Source organism: Phyllopteryx taeniolatus, chromosome 16, assembly GCF_024500385.1.
Source record: "Phyllopteryx taeniolatus isolate TA_2022b chromosome 16, UOR_Ptae_1.2, whole genome shotgun sequence".
Lineage (NCBI taxonomy): Eukaryota > Metazoa > Chordata > Actinopteri > Syngnathiformes > Syngnathidae > Phyllopteryx > Phyllopteryx taeniolatus.
In genome coordinates, this window is record NC_084517.1 from 9470923 (window position 1) to 9490587 (window position 19665).

General features: G+C 41.5%; 1 protein-coding gene across 3 annotated transcripts in view; it reads right to left on the minus strand.

The window, feature by feature from the left end:
• The window catches only part of LOC133465783 (glutamate receptor ionotropic, NMDA 2B-like), a 168931-nt gene that overhangs the window by 46526 nt on the left and 102740 nt on the right, over positions 1-19665 (minus strand). For all 3 annotated transcript variants that reach the window (XM_061748872.1, XM_061748873.1, XM_061748874.1), the window contains 3 exons: positions 10416-10559; positions 9411-9681; positions 3937-4129 (listed from right to left, as the gene is read on the minus strand). In XM_061748872.1, coding sequence (XP_061604856.1) covers positions 3937-4129; positions 9411-9681; positions 10416-10559 — 608 coding nt within the window. The remainder of the gene's footprint in view (positions 1-3936; positions 4130-9410; positions 9682-10415; positions 10560-19665) is intronic.

A 19665-nucleotide genomic window follows, 5' to 3' on the forward strand; every position in this document is an offset into this window, starting at 1 on the left:
AAGACTGGGAACCTCTGCTAACAACCCAGGCTGATCCATCTCCTCCCCAACATACAAAGCTTGTCTCTCAGTCGAGATGTATCACTTGTGGCATCTTTGGTGTTTCAGAAATACCACTAAAAAAAAAAAGTTTTTTCAGCAAACAGCCAGGAACAGGCGCAACCAAAAAACATGAATAGGGGAGATGATGCCCTGCTTAATATACAACCCCAATTCCAATGAAGTTGGGACGTTGTGTTAAACAAATAAAAACAGAATACAATGATTTGCAAATCATGTTCAACCTATATTTAATTGAATACACTACAAAGACAAGATATTTAATGTTCAAACTGATAAACTTTATTGATTTAGTAAATAATCATTAACTTAAAATTTTATGGCTGCAACACGTTCCTTAAAAGCTGGGACTGGGTCATGCTTACCACTGTGTTACATCACCTTTTCTTTTAACAACATTCAATAAACGTTTGGGAACTGAGGACACTAATTGTTGAAGTTTTGTAGGTGGAATTCTTTCCCATTCTTGCTTGATGCACAGCTTCAGCTGTTCAACAGTCCGGGGTCTCCGTTGTCGTATTTTACGCTTCATAATGCGCCACAGATTTTGAATGTGAGACAGGTCTGGACTGCAGGCAGGCCAGTCTAGTACCCACACTCATTTACTACGAAGCCACGCTGTTGTAACACATGCAGAATATGGTTTGGCATTGTCGTGCTGAAATAAGCAGTGGCGTCCATGAAAAAGACGTTGCTTGGATGGCAGCATATGTTTCTCCAAAACCTGTAAGTACCTTTCAGCATTAATGGTGCCTTCACAGATGTGTAAGTTACCCATGCCATTGGGACTAACACAGCCCCATACCATCACAGATGCTGGATTTTTAACTTTGTGTCCATAACAGTCCGGATGGTTCTTTTCCTCTTTGGCCCGGAGGACACGACGTCCACAATTTCCAAAAACAATTTGAAATGTAGACTCGTCGGACCACAGAGCACTTTTCCACTTTGTATCAGTGCATTTTAGATGAGCTCGGGCCCAGAGAAGCCGGCATCTTTTCTGGGTGTTGTGGATTTTGCTTTGCATAGTAGAGTTTCAAGTTGCACTTACGGATGTAGCGCCAAACTGTATTTACTGACATTGGTTTTCTGAAGTGTTCCTGAGCCCACGTGATGATATCCTTTCCACATTGATGTTGGTTTTTGATGCAGTGCCGCCTGAGCGATCGAAGGTCACGAGCATTCAATGTTGGTTTTTGGCCTTGCCGCTTACATGCAGTGATTTCTCCAAATTGTCTGAACCTTTTGATGATATTATGGACTGTAGATGATGAAATCCCAAACATTGAGGAACATTTTCCTTAAAATTTTCTCACGCACTTGTTCACAAAGAGGTGAACCTCGCCCCTCATTCTTTGCTTGTGAATGACTGAGCAATTCAGGGAATCTCCTTTTATACCCAATCATGGACCCACCTGTTCCCAATTAGCCTGTTCACCTGTGGGATGTTCCAAACAAAATTAATGATTATTTCCTAAAAACAATTAAGTTTATCAGTTTGAACATTAAATATCTTGTCTTTGTAGTGTATTCAGGTTTACCATCATTTGCAAATCTTTGAATTCTGTTTTTATTCATGTTTAACACAACGTGTCAACTACATTGGAATTGGGGTTGTAATTCTGTGCTAGAGCGCTGGAGCAAAGCATGACAAGGGTCTGTGTTTGCCCACTGCAACGCCATTGGGACCAATTAGGACGCGCAGAAAGTAAAGTGCCGTCGTGTGCTGCGCTTCACAGCTGGTTCAAAAGGCCTGCCGCTGAGACAGACAGCTGAGGGGGCGGGGGCGGATTTTCACAGCAAGGGGTGTGTGAAGGGGGCTTTTGTGTGGGCAGGGTATTATTACATGGGGGAGGATGATCACAGTATGCAGGGGATGAAGGTGTTTGAGTATATGCAACTCTCACAGTGTACTTCTAGGGTGTCTGGGCACTATTTAATGCTGGTTTGAATTGTTTGTAATCCACTGTCTACAGTATACTGTACATCGTTGCTGTAGGCATGGTTGGGCGATTAATATACAGTAATTGTAAAATTATGGCCTATTCGCTTATTGCTGACACCATGTGGAGTAGTAAGTAGTTATTCTTAGTCTGGCCACTTCATTCGGTACACCTGCTCAATCTAATCCAGTACAAAAACTGTATCCAAAATGTTGCTTTACAAAGACAATAAATAATGCTCAGCTTTGATTGGGGCTGGAAATTGTCAAGAAACTTCCGTTCAAATTCAATTCTTTAAGATGCGATTTCATTCAATTTCAGTTCTTCAGGTTTCCATTTAAATTGTTCTTCATGTAAATGCTTTGATGTCAATTCAGTAAGAAGTAGAAATATACAAATACTTGTTGATAGTTTTCAAAGATTTATTTTCATGGCTATGTGAACTTTTGTGGTATGTTACAAAATTTGCTGTGTTCGGGAATTACACAGGAAACCAAACTGACCCGAAAAGTCAGATTTGATACTCCTTGATTTGTTCACCATTTTGTTGTTATTTGGTCGAATGCGGGCTCTGTCTATACAACTGTCTATACAAGTCCCCACAACTGGCCAGGAGGTGAGTCGATTCATAGGATTTGATAAATCAACATTGAAATGGGAGGTGGGGGGTGAGTATCATGATGGATCAATTAATCAATATCTTTGCCCACCCCTAGTTTTCATTGACACTATTGTATTGTTAGTAACAATGTGTCAATATTGTGCTTGTTTTTTGTTTTTTTTAAGTGTCGGTGTCAAGTGCGCTTTACTGTCTAACTTTTCTTTTAGTGAAGAACTGTATTGAGAGGTGTTTCTAAAATTTAGGGTGCCCTATTTAGCTATACAAGGAACTATGTAAAATGTATATCTTAAAAACGCCTCTCTGTTTCATGAAGTGGAATGTGAGCTGTGTGGAATAAACAAAACCAGGAATGAGACAAAGCAGTTTCTAAATCATCATACTCCTAATTGGTTTGCAGAGTCAGAATGACGTCTAATCCAATTCCCTCTCAATATTACACAGGGGAGCTTTACAATACTATAATATGAAAGCACAATAATAAACAAATTACAAAATGAATACCTCTTCAGCAATGTCAATCGAAACTGAGCATCATTCATTTCAAAATCATTGCCATCTGAAAATTATTTTGTAAGGGTCTGTCATTCAGCCAAGGATGTTTCGATTAAATCTCAGCCCCCACCCCCATTAAAAAAAACACCAATTGTGACACTGAAAAATATTATAATGTATCAACACTGTGAAAAAAATATATTTACAATATTATTTCAGGGTCTGGAGCTGTAATGTCAAACCAAGTTTAATCTCAACCTGATCCAAATTGCACACGTGGCAGAAATATAACGCTTATGTATGATCAATTAAGTAATGTTTAATGAGAATCAAGCAGAGGAAAACTTTAACATGTCAGATGTCTGAACAGAACAGGCTAGTGTGACTGCTGGACCTGATCCAGTCTATTCAATGATGTGGCAGGTGAGAGTCCATTCATCCATTTTCCATAACGCTCATCCTCACGAGGGTCACGGGTGAGCTGGACCCTATCCCAGCCGACTCTGGGCGAGAGGCGGGTACACCGTGAACTGGTCACCAGCCAATCGCAGGGCACATATCAGCAAACAACCATTCGCACTCATGGTCAATTTAGAGTCTTCAAATAACCTACCATGCATGTTTTTGGGATGTGGGAGGAAACCGGAGTACCCGGAGAAAACCCACGCAGGCACAGGGAGAACATGCAAACTCCACACAGGCGAGGCCGAATTTGACCCGGGTGCTCAGAACCGGGAGGCAGATGTGCTAACCAGTCGGCCACCGTGCACTGTACTGTTTAAGAACAAGAAGAAGTCTATCAAGCTCAGCACCACTCACCTGAGGACTTCATTAGGATTGCCCGAAATGGGGGTCTTCTTGTCAGGAGCTCCGTGGCACTCAGACTTGAGCAAGGTGTGAGGTCCTCGGTCCATCATCATGGTGGAAGTTGCCATGGTTATAATAGCCACCCCGTCGCGAACACGAGCCTCGAGGCCGTAGTCCCACTCGTCGTAGGACACAGACAGCAGCCCTTGATGGATGAAACAGAAAGGAGAGAATAGATCGATCAGAGGGCACGATGAAAGACGGCTGGAAAGATCCAGAAGGCAGCAGATGGATTTGTTTAAAGAGAGCAGGAAGTTAGGGAAAGATTGAAATCTGAAAGGTAAACAGTGCAAGATGATGAGCGAGGTGAGAGAGATCAAACAGGGAGGAGTAACGGGACACAGATGGAGAAAGAACAGGAAGCGAGTGTTGATCATTCTGCTTGAATATACAGAGAGGACATGTTTTGAACAGCCTCCAAGAGGCAGGATAGACTGTGCAGCGATTGTGCAGCTATCACCTTGCTCTGTTTGTCCATCTGTCAGTCTGAAGCGCTGTCTGTTTGTTTGCCTTTGTATTGTCTGTGCGCCTGTTTATCCTGTTTATCCCTCTCTGTGCCTGAATGCTGTTCTCGCTCTACAATCTGTCGCTTTGGGAACATTTATTTGACGCGCTTTCCTTTAAATAACCTGCACGTCATCTATAGACTATTAAACATGCTCTCGTACAGTATGCAAGCAACCTGGTGTCATTTTTTATTTGAATGCAAACAATCAAAACTTATGTTGTTGATTAATTTTGCAATGTATTTGCAGTATACCATTAATCTGGAACAATAAAAAGTCACATAATGTCACATAATGTGAGGGGTTGATTTAGGTTGAAAATTAGCTCAATTTATTAGAATACAGGAAGTCCTCGACCTACGACGTTTCGACTTTACGACGCCCGTGTCTCGTCCGCCATTATGTCCCCAGCACCATAGTGTTTCTGCTTAGCTAGTGCATAGTGCTTGACTGCGTTTGTGAGTATCTTTGCCTTTTTCGCCCTCCTTTTTTCACACTCCCAGCAGTAATGGTAAGTACAGCATCTTCTTTTTTTAATTTAATGTATTTTAGTTTCTTTATACGAAGTGTTAACCTTTCCTGCTAAGGTCACCTGACCGTGGTCGGGAGACGCAGGGGTTTACTCCCTTCTCTCGTTGCACAGCTGAGCTGGGTGGCGGCAACAATGAAGGCACGAAGCGCCGATTTGCTGCTTTAATGGCTTTATTAGCTCCTCTGCACATTCAACGTCAACGGGTCCTCCGTTAATCGCTACTCTTCCCCGGTCGCCGTCACTACACTTTCTACTGTACACACTCGCACCGGCGCGCACTCCTTCCTCCTTCACAGTCCCGCCGGACGATGCCTACGCAGTCCCGTCGCACTCACACATCGACGCATACGCCCACACGCACTGAGCTTGCTGTCTCAATCACGTGGGACAATACCCGTAACAGAAGTATTTTGCCGTAAATTTCGACTTTAACGGTGAAATCTGACTTACGCGGAAATTTGTGTTATGTCGCCAGCGTGGGAACGGAACTCGTTCGTAAATCGAGGACTTCCTGTACAGTTGACATCATCTGATAATGAAAGAAACTTTGAGAATTACCACATTACCAGTACCCTTTCATTGCTCAGTGACTCTCTGCACTGTGTTTTATGTTATGTTTTTTATGTCTCAAAAGTATTTTTTTGTCAACAGCTGTCCGTTGTTGTAATAGAGCAGCTCCAACTACCGGAGACAAATTCCTTGTGTGTTTTTGACATACTTGGCAAATAAAATATAACGTTATGTTGCCTGCTTGCGAGCCGTATCGTATTAAAAGCACACGAACATACCTCAAACAATCCTTGAATGAACGTCCTCTCCCGAGCACCGGTGACGACCACCACACATTTTTCCTCATTTCATTCTTTTTTTTTTTCTCCACACAAAACATTGACACGATCCATTGTTGTTGTCATCGCCATGGTAACGGATGTGTCGGGTCGCCTTGACCGGTCACATGTTTTCTGGTGCCGCCTCTCTGACAGTGTTTGATTTGACAAAATAAAGCCCAGCAGTAGTCCGACAGTGCAATCGTGAAAGATTTGTCTTGTAGTCTGTAGTAAATGTTTTTTGATGCTGAGGTGGGCTCGCATGCCAGAACAGATGGTGTTCCATCTCAGAGGATCCACAGTATGTTAAATATGTGGGTCCAGCAGGTGTTAAAATACCCTACTCCAACCCATCATATAAAACACACAATCATCAAATCAATCTTTTTATCGGTTTATGATTTTAAAGTGAATGAACTGGACACGTCAAAGGTGGACTAAGGGCTGATTTTGTAGATTAGCAGAATGTGTTTCATTAAATCTTTAAGTGACATGCCACATGAGCTGCTTGAAATCTGCTTCTACTACAAAAATCAAAGTCTCATTTGATCATCCTAGTATCACACATTATGTACAATAAACTGGGCACCTGTTTATCACAAAAACAAACAAGGGAACTTCAAACAAGTAAAGTTGAGGCGGATTGTCTATCTTAAATTCTCAGCAGCATGTGCCCTCCTGACTTGTGGAAATAGCTTGTAAGTGATCTTCTTGTTTGGGTTCTGTCGGACACCTCAGGGATCAGGGTCACACAGCTCTCAGCTAAGACCACGCTGCCTTCAAAACAATTTAGCAGCCTATCTGTCTCTCAGTTTGCCTTTTAATCTGCCTCGCTCACTCTCCATCAGATTGTCTGAAACCCTGTGACAGCATATGACCGCATGTCAGCCAGTGCACTAGCATGTCAGTGTTCAGAAATAGACAGGCGGCCTGGCAAACTGCCTCCCTCGTGGGGGCCTCACCACTGACAGCTCTCTTCCTCCAGGACCACGTGCTGTTGACATGTTTCCAACACGCACTCACTCACTCTCCATTGCCTTTAACTTGAGCTTCTATTTTTCATTCGATGTAAAATATATGTGTGTGCTTACGTACGTGTGAGGGTGTGTTGTGTGCTTGGACTTGGATGTGTCAGTGATTGGGTGGTTATGTTAGTCCGGTCTATGGAAGCCACACGAGCGTTTCACAGAAAACTAGGAACAATAATGACAAAAAAGTGCTGTCAGAGTGAAAAGAGCAGAGCGGGATAAGGAGCGAAAACAATAGATTGAAGCAGAGTGGAAGAGTATGTCAGAGGGAAGGAAAACTCAAGTCAAGGTACCATGCAAGGATGGATGAAGGTAGAGGTGGAGAGTGGTGAGAGAATATTCCGCCAGAGGGCTACCTATGAGGATTAAATGCTTCTCATACATGGCATAGCATATTAGATGTGCCCTGTATGCAAACTACCATGCACCTTCTAATGAATATATAAACACTGGATTAACCAAGAGCATCACACACATTAATATACAGAGTGGAACCTCTGAAAGTTGAACGATTTTTCCCATAGAAAATAATGGCCATAATTTGTTCCGGGGTCAAACTGATGGCACCATAAGCCCATATGAATTGGACAGGTGAATAAAATTCCATACTTTGGTCTGCATACATATTCTGGTCATATTTCCAAACTCCATTGTACTTTCACATCTTTAGCTCTGTTTATGGCTATAAATTAACTTATTTCTTTAATTATCGTGAGGTTTGAAGTGTCCCAACAGCCCCCCGGGCCCATTGCTGTGGTGTCCTTGATCAAGACACCAAAACCCTGAACTGCTCCCTGGCAGTACATACAGTAAGTTGGCCCAATTTCCTGGGTGTGCCACTAACAGTGTGGGTTTTCAGTGTTCACCACTGATGAGTTCAAATGCAGAGCTAACACTTCCTGAATATTAATGTTTGAAATTTATTATAAAAAAGACTATACATGTAAAGGGTAGATCACGTCTAAGAAAATCCATGTTTTATTATTATTTGTTTGTTTTTTTGTCATTGCAAGACAGCTTCATTTTATGGCGCGGCAAGGTAGACAATATTTATTGAAATAATGATTCCTAATATTAGTGATATGAGAAACACCACAACTCAACCACTGTTTTTTTAATGACATTTTAGCATTAAAACTATACACTGTAATTAATTCCCTTCACCAGATTAATAAAGTATCTATCTTTAATATAATTGCATGATAAATATGCTTTCCATCATGTACACTGGTGCAGCGTGTAATTGATTTATCATGCATTAAATGAGTAGATAATATTTAGTCTTCTATCTGTCATTATGTTCTAAATGATTAATCTCATAATATTTCAGTGTTAACTGAAAGATCACCCAGGCACCACATGAGTGAGTCGTGATATTCTCCGTGGCTGCATAAATCAAGAGGGAACCTGTGTGATTTGCATAACTGATACGGTCATACTGTATATCAAATTTGATAAAGTGAAAGTGGGACAAACTCACTGGCATAGGCATTTTTAAACTTGGGTCTTAAGAATTTAATGAGGTACATGCTACTTTGTCTGCACATTTGGCAGTGAAGAGCAGACAAACACATAAAACAATCATAAGCCAACACATAGGGGCAGAAAAATATTTACAGTAAATCACCTATGACCGAAGACGTAAAAGGTTTTACTTTTTTCCAGAAAGTGCTGAGAACAAGCAGTGACATAATATCTACTTTCATTGTAAATCTAGATGCCAAATGCCAACACACAATCAGGTACACATTCTAAGTACACATTCTGAAATATGAGGCACCCTCCTTCACTTCAGTCAAGCAATGTTCCATTTGTTTTAACACTGGTAGACAAAAAGTCCAAGTTGTGATTTCCACTGAAAGTTAGTGCCAAACCATCTCTAAATGCTGAGCGTTATTCAGTCATGAGATAATGACAAATGTGCCTGAATGGGCAGAGGGGGCTTAATCAATCAATACACCCCAACTTTAACTTCATAAAACAGACTATGCATTGCAAGGCAGCATTTAGGTTTTCGCTTCCTCTCATTATAATATACAGCTATAACTATAAATAAGTTAGTTGCCTATAAAATAAGCAAATACACACACTGAGGCAGGTAAAAACAGAGTGGAACATCTTTGACTGTTTTACTGAAAGTTCCACGCTCCAATTCTGAAGGTCTGCACTCAAATAAATCAAATAAATTTCAGCTATTTTCTTTCAGAATAAGTAACAGCCACATGACAAGAAATACAGAGAGGTAGAAAAAGGCAATAACACAAAACTAAGGTCTACTGCTTCAATTCAGAATGTCTTCACCTGAAGGTTAACAGGATGGACCAGACTAAAAAATACGCGTAGATATGATTTGCAGACCAAGGCCTAATTTGATGCATTAGTGGTAAAATGTTCTGGACTAAAATCTGGCAAATAATAATCATTAGGATTACAAATTACACGCAATAGCTGGATGTAAGCAAACACATTCCCACACTGACTTGATAGTGAGCCAATATTTCAAAATTCAAAGTGTGCATAAAAAAATTCCTACCTGTTGGGAACTCTGCAGGGACTACGTCAGTGTCTCCAGCGATGAGTGAGGGCACTATCCATGTGTAGCCATAGCCGGTAATCCCCACGGAATGGGCCACCTCAAAAATGGTGTTGGCCTCTTCTTTTGTGCAGTACAAAAGAATAACGGGACTCTGGAGCTTCTTTAGCTGGTTTTGAATCTTTGAATCGCCGTCGTCTACAGACATGTCAAGAAGTAACACTTCCTCCAGTTCCCAGCCCACAAAACTGTTCTCAATGGTGCTCCGAATCTGGAAGGGGCAGACAAATAAGACTCAGTTTGTTAAATAGCAGTTGTTCAAATTTACAAACCATGAATACATTGTGTGTGTGTATATAAATATAAAAGGTTTATATCGGTTTAAACTCAGGGCACCAAGTGGATTTTTTTCTGCCTCATCAAATAGTGTTTGAAAACAATGAAAAAGGTTATCTTTAAAACAGGAGGGGGGGGGGGACAGACATTTAAGTAGTACATATTTGTAATGACTTTAAAGATACTAAAGGAACGGTCATGGTACATCCAGATTTTCTATGGCCTGAAGATGTCAAGTGATAGAAAGATGGAGCTCATTCCACCATTGAGGGAGCTGTAATATATTATTATCGACCTGAACAATCCATTTTGGAGCACTTCAGTGGAAGTGTGGAGTAGTGTGCCTTGATTTGAAGCCGATCCATGGAAGGTAGAACGGTGAGGACTAGCGTTTAAGTTTGGGCATTTCCGAATGTGGAGTTAATGAGTGACTGGATACGTGAAGAAGAGACACGAATGAATTTAAGTTGGATGGACAGTGGCCTCTAAAATAGTTCATTATTATCTCCACCAATCATTTAACCTGCAAGGTCTTGTTTTGATCACACTACAGAACACTATCTTTTAAACTTCATGGAGGAGTCGTAGACACAAAGAAGTGCGGCAACTAATAGTTTACATTTTCACTGATGCCACAAATGTCGTGTATCTTGTTCTGAGCACTGTTACCTTGGTGACAAAGTCCTGGTACCCCGGGTAATATGTGGTGACGATGGAGAAGATGTACCAGTCATATTCCTCCATGATGTTGAGCATGACTGAAGCTTGCTGCTCAATGGAGGGGCCAAACTGAAAGAACATGGAGTCGTCATCCTGCGGAGGAGAGAAAGACGAGGTCATGCAACAATATTCAGCCCGAGCCTTAATTTAGTTGACTTTACACAGTGGACATGGGCGGACTACTTAAATTATGGTGGTGCTTTTGTAACGTAATTGGGGCCAACTTTAAATTACCTGCCTTTCTTCTGCTCACAGAGGACATTTGTGGCTTGTTTCATTAGTTGGCTTTATGACTCCTTTAATCAGTTTGTACATGAGGCTGGCAAAAGCTTATTCTGGGGACATAAACTGCTGCTCCTAATCCTATCAATCATTCCCATCAGTTGAGGCTATTACACACATGTGGGAAAAAGCTACAGTATGTGAATATAGGTACTAAATGTGGAACACGCACCGCCTGTCTAGATTATCTTGGACAAGGAAATCTCATTCAGAGAAGCGAACCAAAGACATTACAGAAGGTAGAGCATCTCTAAACCAAGCAGCAGTGTAGTCTGACAGAATCACACATGGATATCCTACACTGTTGAAAGGGGATATTGATCTGGACAGACGAAGAGGAGGAGGTGAGAAGCCCAAGTCTCGACAAGACTGTGACATGAGCTTGAACACGTGTGTGAGTCAGTTCTTAGATCCCGAGATGCAAAAGGTCATTTACTCTTTACATCTTTGCATATTTGTGTTTACATTTAAGGCGGTCCACATTTGCTCATCAAAATAGAAGACGGGTTTGACAAGAGTATGATAATTACATTCAACACACTAATTGCATTTTACAAGAAAACAATGCCAAAACAACATACCGTACTATAAATTATAACAATTATCAATATAGAAAACAATGAATTTGGATTCACAATTTAAAAAATCAGTTACAATAAAAGGCTTCTATTCTTCCTTCAGAGCCTACTTCCTATACACACACACACATATATATATATATATATATATATATATATATATGAACACTGATGTATTAGCTTTTTTTGATGCTTCATTTACAATCTGGAAACATCAATGTTGGAGAATAGAACATGAAACCCAGTAAAAAATAAAAATAAAAACTCCCATGTCCAGCGTCACACTTCACTTCATACTACCTTGCAAAATGTACTGAGGCTCATAAATTCACAAGTCAATGTCTTCATTAAAATAATTTTGAAAAGGTTCCAACAATGTACAGGAAGTCCTCGATTTACGAACGAGTTCCGTTCCTACGCTGGCGACGTAACATGATTTTCCGCGTAAGTCGGATTTCAGCGTTAAAGTCTAAATTTACGGCGAAATACTTCTGTTTTACGGCGAAATACTTCTGTTATGGGTATCGTCCCACGTGATTGCGACAGCAAGCTCAGTGTGTGTGGGCGTGTGCGTCGATGTGTGAGTGAGACGGGACTGCGCAGGCGTCGTCCGGCAGGACTGCGAAGGAGGAAAGAGTGTGCGCAGGTGCGAGTGTGTACAGTGGCAAGTGTAGTGACGGCGACCGGGGAAGAGTAGCGATTAGCGGAGGACCCGTTGACATTGAATGTGCAGAGGAGCTAATAAAGCCATTAAAGCAGCAAATCGGTGCTTCGTGCCTTTATTGTTGTCGCCACCCAGCTCAGCTGTGCAACGAGAGAAGGGAGTTAACCCCTGCGTCTCCCGACCACGGTCAGGTGACCGTAGCAAGAAAGGTGAATAAAGAAACTAAAATACATTAAAATAAAAAAATAAGATGCTGTACTTACCATTACTGCTGAGAGTGTGAAAAAAGGAGGGCGAAAAAGGCAAAGATACTCCCGCCCCACAAACACAGACAAGCACTATGCACTAGCTAAGCAGAAACACTATGGTGCTGGGGACAAAATGGCGGACGAGGCACGGGCGTCGTAAAGTCGAAACGTCGTAGGTCGAGTGCGTCGTAACTCGAGGACGTCCTGTATTTACACGACCATAAGGCACACTTAAAAGTCTTAAATTTTCTCCAAAATGGATGGGGCGCCTTATAATGGGGCGCCTTATGTGTACACCGAGTTCAAACATCTATAAATGATGTTGTATATGAGCGCGGCGCTTGACTTTTTTTTTTTTTTTTTCCCGCCGACACGCTGCTTACACAGAGGAAAAGCAGACATGGCTGAGGACAAGGGAAGGGTTCGTGAAGTAGGATGCTAAAGCCACGCCCCCAGTAGGTATATAGCGCCGGGGTGTTATTTTATTTATTTAAATTTTTTTGAACCGCTTGACTGACTGGGAGCAATTCCGGGGTGTGCATTGTGCAAAACAACATCGGTTTGGCTAAGGACCCCCGAAAATGTCACCAACGAAGAGACGCGCTTACAAAGCACAGTTTAAACTGCAAGCTATCAGTTACGCGGAGGGACATGGGAATCGAGCAGCCGCGAGAGAATTCAAGATCAACGAATCCATGGTTCGCAAGTGGAGGAAGCAGGAAAACGAGCTTCGCCAAGTCAAGAAGACGAAGCTGAGTTTCTGCGGGAAAAAAAGAAAAACAAAACGCAGAAACAAGGCGAGGTGGTCTGAGTTGGAAGACCAACTCAAGCGATGGATTAATGAGCAAAGAACAGCCGGGAGAAGCGTCTCTACAGTCACTATTCGACTGAGTGCAATAACTCGGAGCTTGCCATCATTCCGGGAGGCTTGACGAACCGCTGGACATCCGTGTAAACAGGGCGTTCAAGGTGAAGTGAGCCGCGTGGGAGCCGTGGATGACAGATGGCGAACACAGCTTTACTAAGACTAGGAGGCAGCGCCGGGCGAGTTACGCCACAATTTGTGAATGGATTGTGGATGCTCGGGCTAAGTGTCTGCTTTCACTGTTGTTCGAGCTTTCGTAAAAGCCGGCATCATTTCTGAAGAGCCACACGGCACGAGACTGACTTGAAACTGGCGTGTTTGATTGAGATGTACCCAGCTGTTCATTTCGGATACAGAAGATGAGGACTTTGATGGATTTGTGGATGAGGATTGATTAAAAAAAATAACGTGAGTAGATTGTTAAATACTTCAATAAAGTACAACCGAACTCAGTTTTGCTCCTGCTGCCTTTTTAAAAACATTGTTTTAGCGTGCATGCATGCTTGCGTATGTTTTAAGCTAGCGTATGTTTTACCATGCCTGCGCCCAATAATAAAGTGCGCCTTATGTGTGTGTTAAATACAGAAATAGACCCCGTAACTGAGACTGCGCCTTTTAATACGGTGCGCCCTATGGTCGTGAAAATACGGTAGTTGTAATTTTATGTATCGCATGTTTTGAAAGCATCTATAGTGTTACTTAAAATCTAGGAAGTCCATTGGATTCAGTCTGATTTTTTTTTTTATTTGTTTGTAGTCAACTTTTTGTTCACTTTGTAATGTTTGCTTCAGCATTTACTTTTGAACTGTTTGCAAAAACCTGATGGCTGCAGATGGAACTTTTCAATACGTAGTAATGAGGACTAAGTGATATTGCTAAGATGTTTTCGTGAATTAGGAGACTTCTGCTTCTTTGTCTAGAATCATATTTTGGGTATTATAAGACTTTGTTCACGTACAGTATATATCCTGTGTATATCAATGTTCTTATTCATATTTTGAGTATTATAAGACTGTTCATGTACAGTATATATCCTGTGTATATCAATGTTCTTATTCATATTTTAGGTATTATAAGACTGTGTTCATGTACAGTATATATCCTGTGTATATCAATGTTTTTATTTCACGTATCGGCTGATATTTCAGATATCGGCTTTTTTTTTTTTTTTAGCCCCTGATATTGGCATTGGCCTCCAAAATCCCATATCGGTCGGGCTCTAATTGTAAAATATGAGCAGTATTTTCCATTTTTGAAAGGCTTGAGTGGAAATGCAAGTATATAGATGTATTCTCTCAAATCTAAATTTTTTCATGGTAATTCGATCAACAAGATCTCACATGACCATATGTTTAAGTTAATAAACATCTCTAAACTCTTCAGAGACAATCTGGTTTGTCCAAGTGGTGATGCCATACTGTCCGTTGCAGATCTGGTTGTGATAGTAACCATTGTACACACACTGACATCAGGACCAGCCAAAGTACTGCGTATAATGGCCGGCATGTAGATCATCCAATGATTGCATGAACAATGACTGAAAAGATGCTGACTGAGACTGAAATCCTGGGTGCTTTTGAAATCCTGGCCACATGCTTTTAGTAGGTCTTAAAAAGAGGACATGTTCGAGGAAAAGAGATGGTATGGTCACTATATTTAACTGCTCCTTTGAGTGAGACTGTGGTATGAGTAACAATCAGAAAAACAGGCTATTGAAATCTCTTCTGCTTCTTAGGACTGTCTTAGAGCTTCTCTCTACATCAAACACTAACCTGCCCCTCCCTGGGGACGCGCGCAGCTTGATCCGCTACCTTGTTTCTGCATTAATGAGATCAGGGCAATTGCATTGAGGCAGGACCCTGTGATTTACAGTGCATCGGCAAACACTGCTGTGTGCTGTACACGTGAGGTTGGAAATATGTTATTATGAGTGCCGTGTGAAACGCAAAACAAGTGCATCTACTTACCGGATAAGTTTGTGTTTGAATATCATAAAATAATGATGCGCACACTGATGTTGTAGTCCTGTCTCTTTGCTAACAAGAATCAATTTGCGCCTCAACTTATTATCTTGCTCTGTCTTTATCATCCATCTTAAAAACCTAGCGCTTCTATGCTTTCCCATTTATACCAGTGTAATATCTGCCAGGCCACAGTTCTAATTTAATTTACGGACTTGCACACTCCTGCCCCCGTACCCCACTGTTTCATCTAGCTTTCTCGCTCTCTTACTTTTCTTAAGAGCAGTATTAATGTACTGTCCAAGACACTCGTTCAGAGAGCCAAATTTCCATTAGCCTTTAAGAAAAATACATAATTAAGACCAAAACTGGAGACCAGAAAGGCAGAGGTTGAGAAAAGTGGTCGGGCAAACAAGAAAATTGCTGATGGAAGGAGGTTTGAGCACAAAGAAACTGAAAATGGAAAATGAAGTGCTTCAAAACACCTCTTCCTTCATTTACTGCAACAATAATTATGGTCTGGCCACATTAGCACCTCTTGTTGGCACAATGTGATCGATTAGCGAGTATTAAAATTCCCAGAGGGGGTCGCGGGGCCAGCGAGTCCCTCAGCCAGATTCGGGAAACAGGCCAGCGAGGCCTTGAAGTCGCTTCTGAGTCCTTTGCTGTCTCCTCTAATGATGGGCGCCTTACGTCAGCACTGGCTAGAATACACACAAAACAATGCAGCCCAAAATAGCGGGATAAACGGCCAGTGGAGATATTGGGGAAAGATGATCATATAAAAGAGAGAAGAAAAGAGGAGAAGGAGAACAAAGAGAGAAGAGGGATAAAAGTGTGAAGGGAAGGAGCTGAACAAGAGAAAGAAAGATAGAGTTGTAGCAGAAGCCGGAAGGGTGGTAGGAGGTAGATGAGGTGTGATGCCTCCAGAGGGAGCGAGGCAGAGGACAATATGACAATGGAATAAATGGAGAGGATGAGGCCAAGCTGGCACTCGGCTGTGATCCAGTGTGGAGCGACGGAGCAGAGAAGGGACAGCAGCCAGGAGTCAGGACCAGTGTGTGTGCGCATGTGTGGGTGTCTGTGTCCCTCTGTGTGTGTGTGTGTGTGTGTGTGTCTCAGACGTTTAAGAAGAAAAAAGCAGAGACAGCATGGTTCTTGTCCGAAAACAGACCAAAAGGATGGAATCAACTCTATAAGACATAAGAATGTTGCTTTTTGTGCTTGTTTGTATGTCTGAAGAGCATAGACCACCGCCAATGCCACACTACAGTTTTTTAAGAAGAAGAAGAAGAATCACCTTTTTTTTTTTGTCATGAACATGCATGCATGCACACAAAATTTGTTCTCTGAATTTAACCCATCACAGTGAACACATACACATGTTAGTGGAACACACTGGAGCAGGGGGCAGCTGAAGCGCCCAGGGAGCATTTCGGGGTACCAGTGCCTTGCTCAGGGACACCACAGCCGTGAGTCCGGGGGATGTTGGCAGATGGTCCAGTCGGGGTCTTGAACCTAGGTCCCCCACGGTGGCAGGCGATGATCTTAACCATTGGGCCACGGATGCCTTGTGTGCCTTGAGATAAGAGTAATTCCTTCCGTGACCAAACTCGTATCCCAAAACCTTGTGATTCCCCATGGGAATGCAATTAATTAAGGCCCGCCGCACACTGCGCGATGTGGTCGAACCCAATTGGACCGGACAATCACAAAAAAATGACTCCCACCCACATGTCCAGCGATTGGATATATTGACGGCATGAATGGCGAGCCTGTATAGACTTTTGATGCTGCACATAATAATATGTAATAATAATAAACCATAAAAAGATGGATGAATAGTTACGGAAAAAGCAGGTTGCTTCAGAGAGAGGACGTGGGTGAGAATAAAAGAGAAGAGTGTGGATAGTTAAAAAGAGGCTCAGCTCGCTCCCATTCATTTGAATGTAACCGGCACCGTACGCATCGCTTGTGTATTTTGCCCACAACCATCACCATTTCATTCATAGGTATAACTTGTGAATATAGTTAAGTATTGTTGCAAAGCACAATACACAGTATGTATACGTTATATACATGGGGGTGGCACAGCGGCTGTTCTAGTCTCTTGCGCGCTTAAAACCCAGAAATGTACTTTTAGCATGTGTGAAAGCTTATGTGCATTTAGATTGGCAGTAATCTGCGATGTTGAAACATCGTGCAAACTAGCGGCTGAGTGATCGGCAGTTTGTGAAAATAGTTGCGGAACCCCGCACACTGTACGAGTTCAGTCGGGTTTGGCCGCATTGCTCGGTGTGAGGCAGTCTTAATCTGTTCCAGCCACCAAAAAAACAAATTTGTTTTTTTCAAGAAAAAACAATACAGACTAGAAAACAATTGTTTACTTGCCTTTTATCAATGTCAGTGTCCCATCATCAGTGTGTCTTTTTGACCTCACGACAAGTTTCTGTTCTGATTCTCTATGTGGTTATGATTCCCATGGCTGACAGGGCTTGGTGTGACTGGTGTGTCATAATCTCTGCCCCAGAGCCTCCAAATAAGTGCACTCACACACTCCTGGAGCAGTTATTTGGCTTTGAGGGAAAGCAGTCAATAACTTGGGTATTTCAATTACACACACAGGGGCACATCACTAGTTGCAAAAGAAATAGTCCCACATCCAATTTGCTCTGGAATATGCATGCATGCACACTCAGACAGACATACACACACACACACACACACACAAACTTTGGAGTTTTGCTGTGAGACACACTTTACACTCACTTTAATAGTGTGTTCCCGGTATATTTTGTATGCATTACAATGGAGGGATTTTTGCGATCATCAATGTATTACAATGCAATTGATCAGATGTAAGTACATCCATCCATTTTCTTTACCCCTTATTGTCATTACAGTCACAGGTGAGCTGGGCCGATCCCAGCTGACGTCGGGTGAGAGGTGGAGTACACCTTGGACTGGTCACCAGCCAATAACAGTGCACAAATAAACAAGCAAGCATTCACGCTCACATTAAATTCCATGGACAAATTAGTCTTCAGTGAACATAACATACACGTTTTGGGAATGTGGGGGAAGCTGGAGTACCTGAAGAAAACCCAAGCAAGTGTAAGGCTAAAAGCTCAGGCTCCTAAGCCACCAGCTAGTGTGACTCTTAAGGCGTAGGGGAGTGAGGTTTACTCGCTGGCATCCATTACACAAGCACGTGAAGAACATGCAAACTCCACATAGGAGTTCCAACACCAGATTTCAGAACTAACCACCCGGCCACCAAATGAGGCGGCACTCATTTGCAAATCAGTGTAGCATAATATTTTTTTTAAAGAAATATAATAGCCAAAACCTGGAACTATTGTGCCTGTTTCACAGGATTTTGGGGGGGGAAATGCTTAAATGCACTCACTAGACACAACATTAGGTATACCTCAGCCTGTCACGATAGTTACCATATCGCAGAGGTGGGACCAAGTCATTGCTTTAGAAGTCACAAGTCTCAAGTCTTTGCCCTCAAGTCCCGAGTCAAGTCGCAAGTCCTACACTTTTGAGTTTTGAGGCATTTTGAGTCATTTTAACAACAAAGTAAAATTTTAATATATATAATATTTATATATTTAAGTAATTTGCATAGATCATTTTACACTTGAGACTAGGTGAGTCTTGGGATGCACATGTCATGGAAACAATGAGTTCCAACCCAGGAACAATGAGTCCCTGAAAGTTATGATCACGGAATACAGATACAGTAATCCTCTGCTATATCACGATTCTTGCTTCGCGGTCCCACGATATTGCAGATTTTTAATTACAGATGTTACTCTGTTTTTTATACTGTTTGTACAATATTTTTGCGTTATCTATTGCTCTTGTTCGGTCTCAGTATATTATATATGTTTAGGCATGTCATGAGCATGTTTTCAGGATGATATATTTTCCCCAAATCAGGACAAACGAAAGTATCGATGTATTTTATGCCACTGATATAATGATATTAGAGCATAATAATTCAAACACATCCTAATTCAGTTTTAATTCTAATTCTAAGAATGATTCACACTGGCATTGTAATGTAGAAAAATAAATAAAATAACCAATTAAAAAAACAATAAAACAGACTCAGTCTCTTCACAATAATTGCACTTAAACATTAAACATTTGACATAGAGGTATAAACAGTCATTAATGCCTTAACAGGCACTATATGCTAAAAATCAAGTTTCCAGTTGGTTAAGAAAATGTGCCAAGTAGCAACATTTATAACATCACAAGTAGATCAAAGCAACTTGTTGTGATTCAAAGATTTGTACTCCTTTTTAAAAGTCTGCAGCCTTTCTTTAAAATGCTGCTTTGTCAACATGTTCAATGGCTACATCTTTTACAAAAAGTAATGCTATACTGTATATAATGTGAGCATATATGCTCCATATTCACATTTGTATTTGCATTGTTGGGAAAAGGGTTCCAAGCTGATGGGAAAACAGGAAATGTCCCACCGTGTTTTTTGTTCCCAGCAGAAGAAATTGGGTGGGATGGTTGTGTTTAAAATGAATTTTGTCACTTTAAGGTTTTAAGTTGTGTTGCCTTTGTTGCGACTTCAT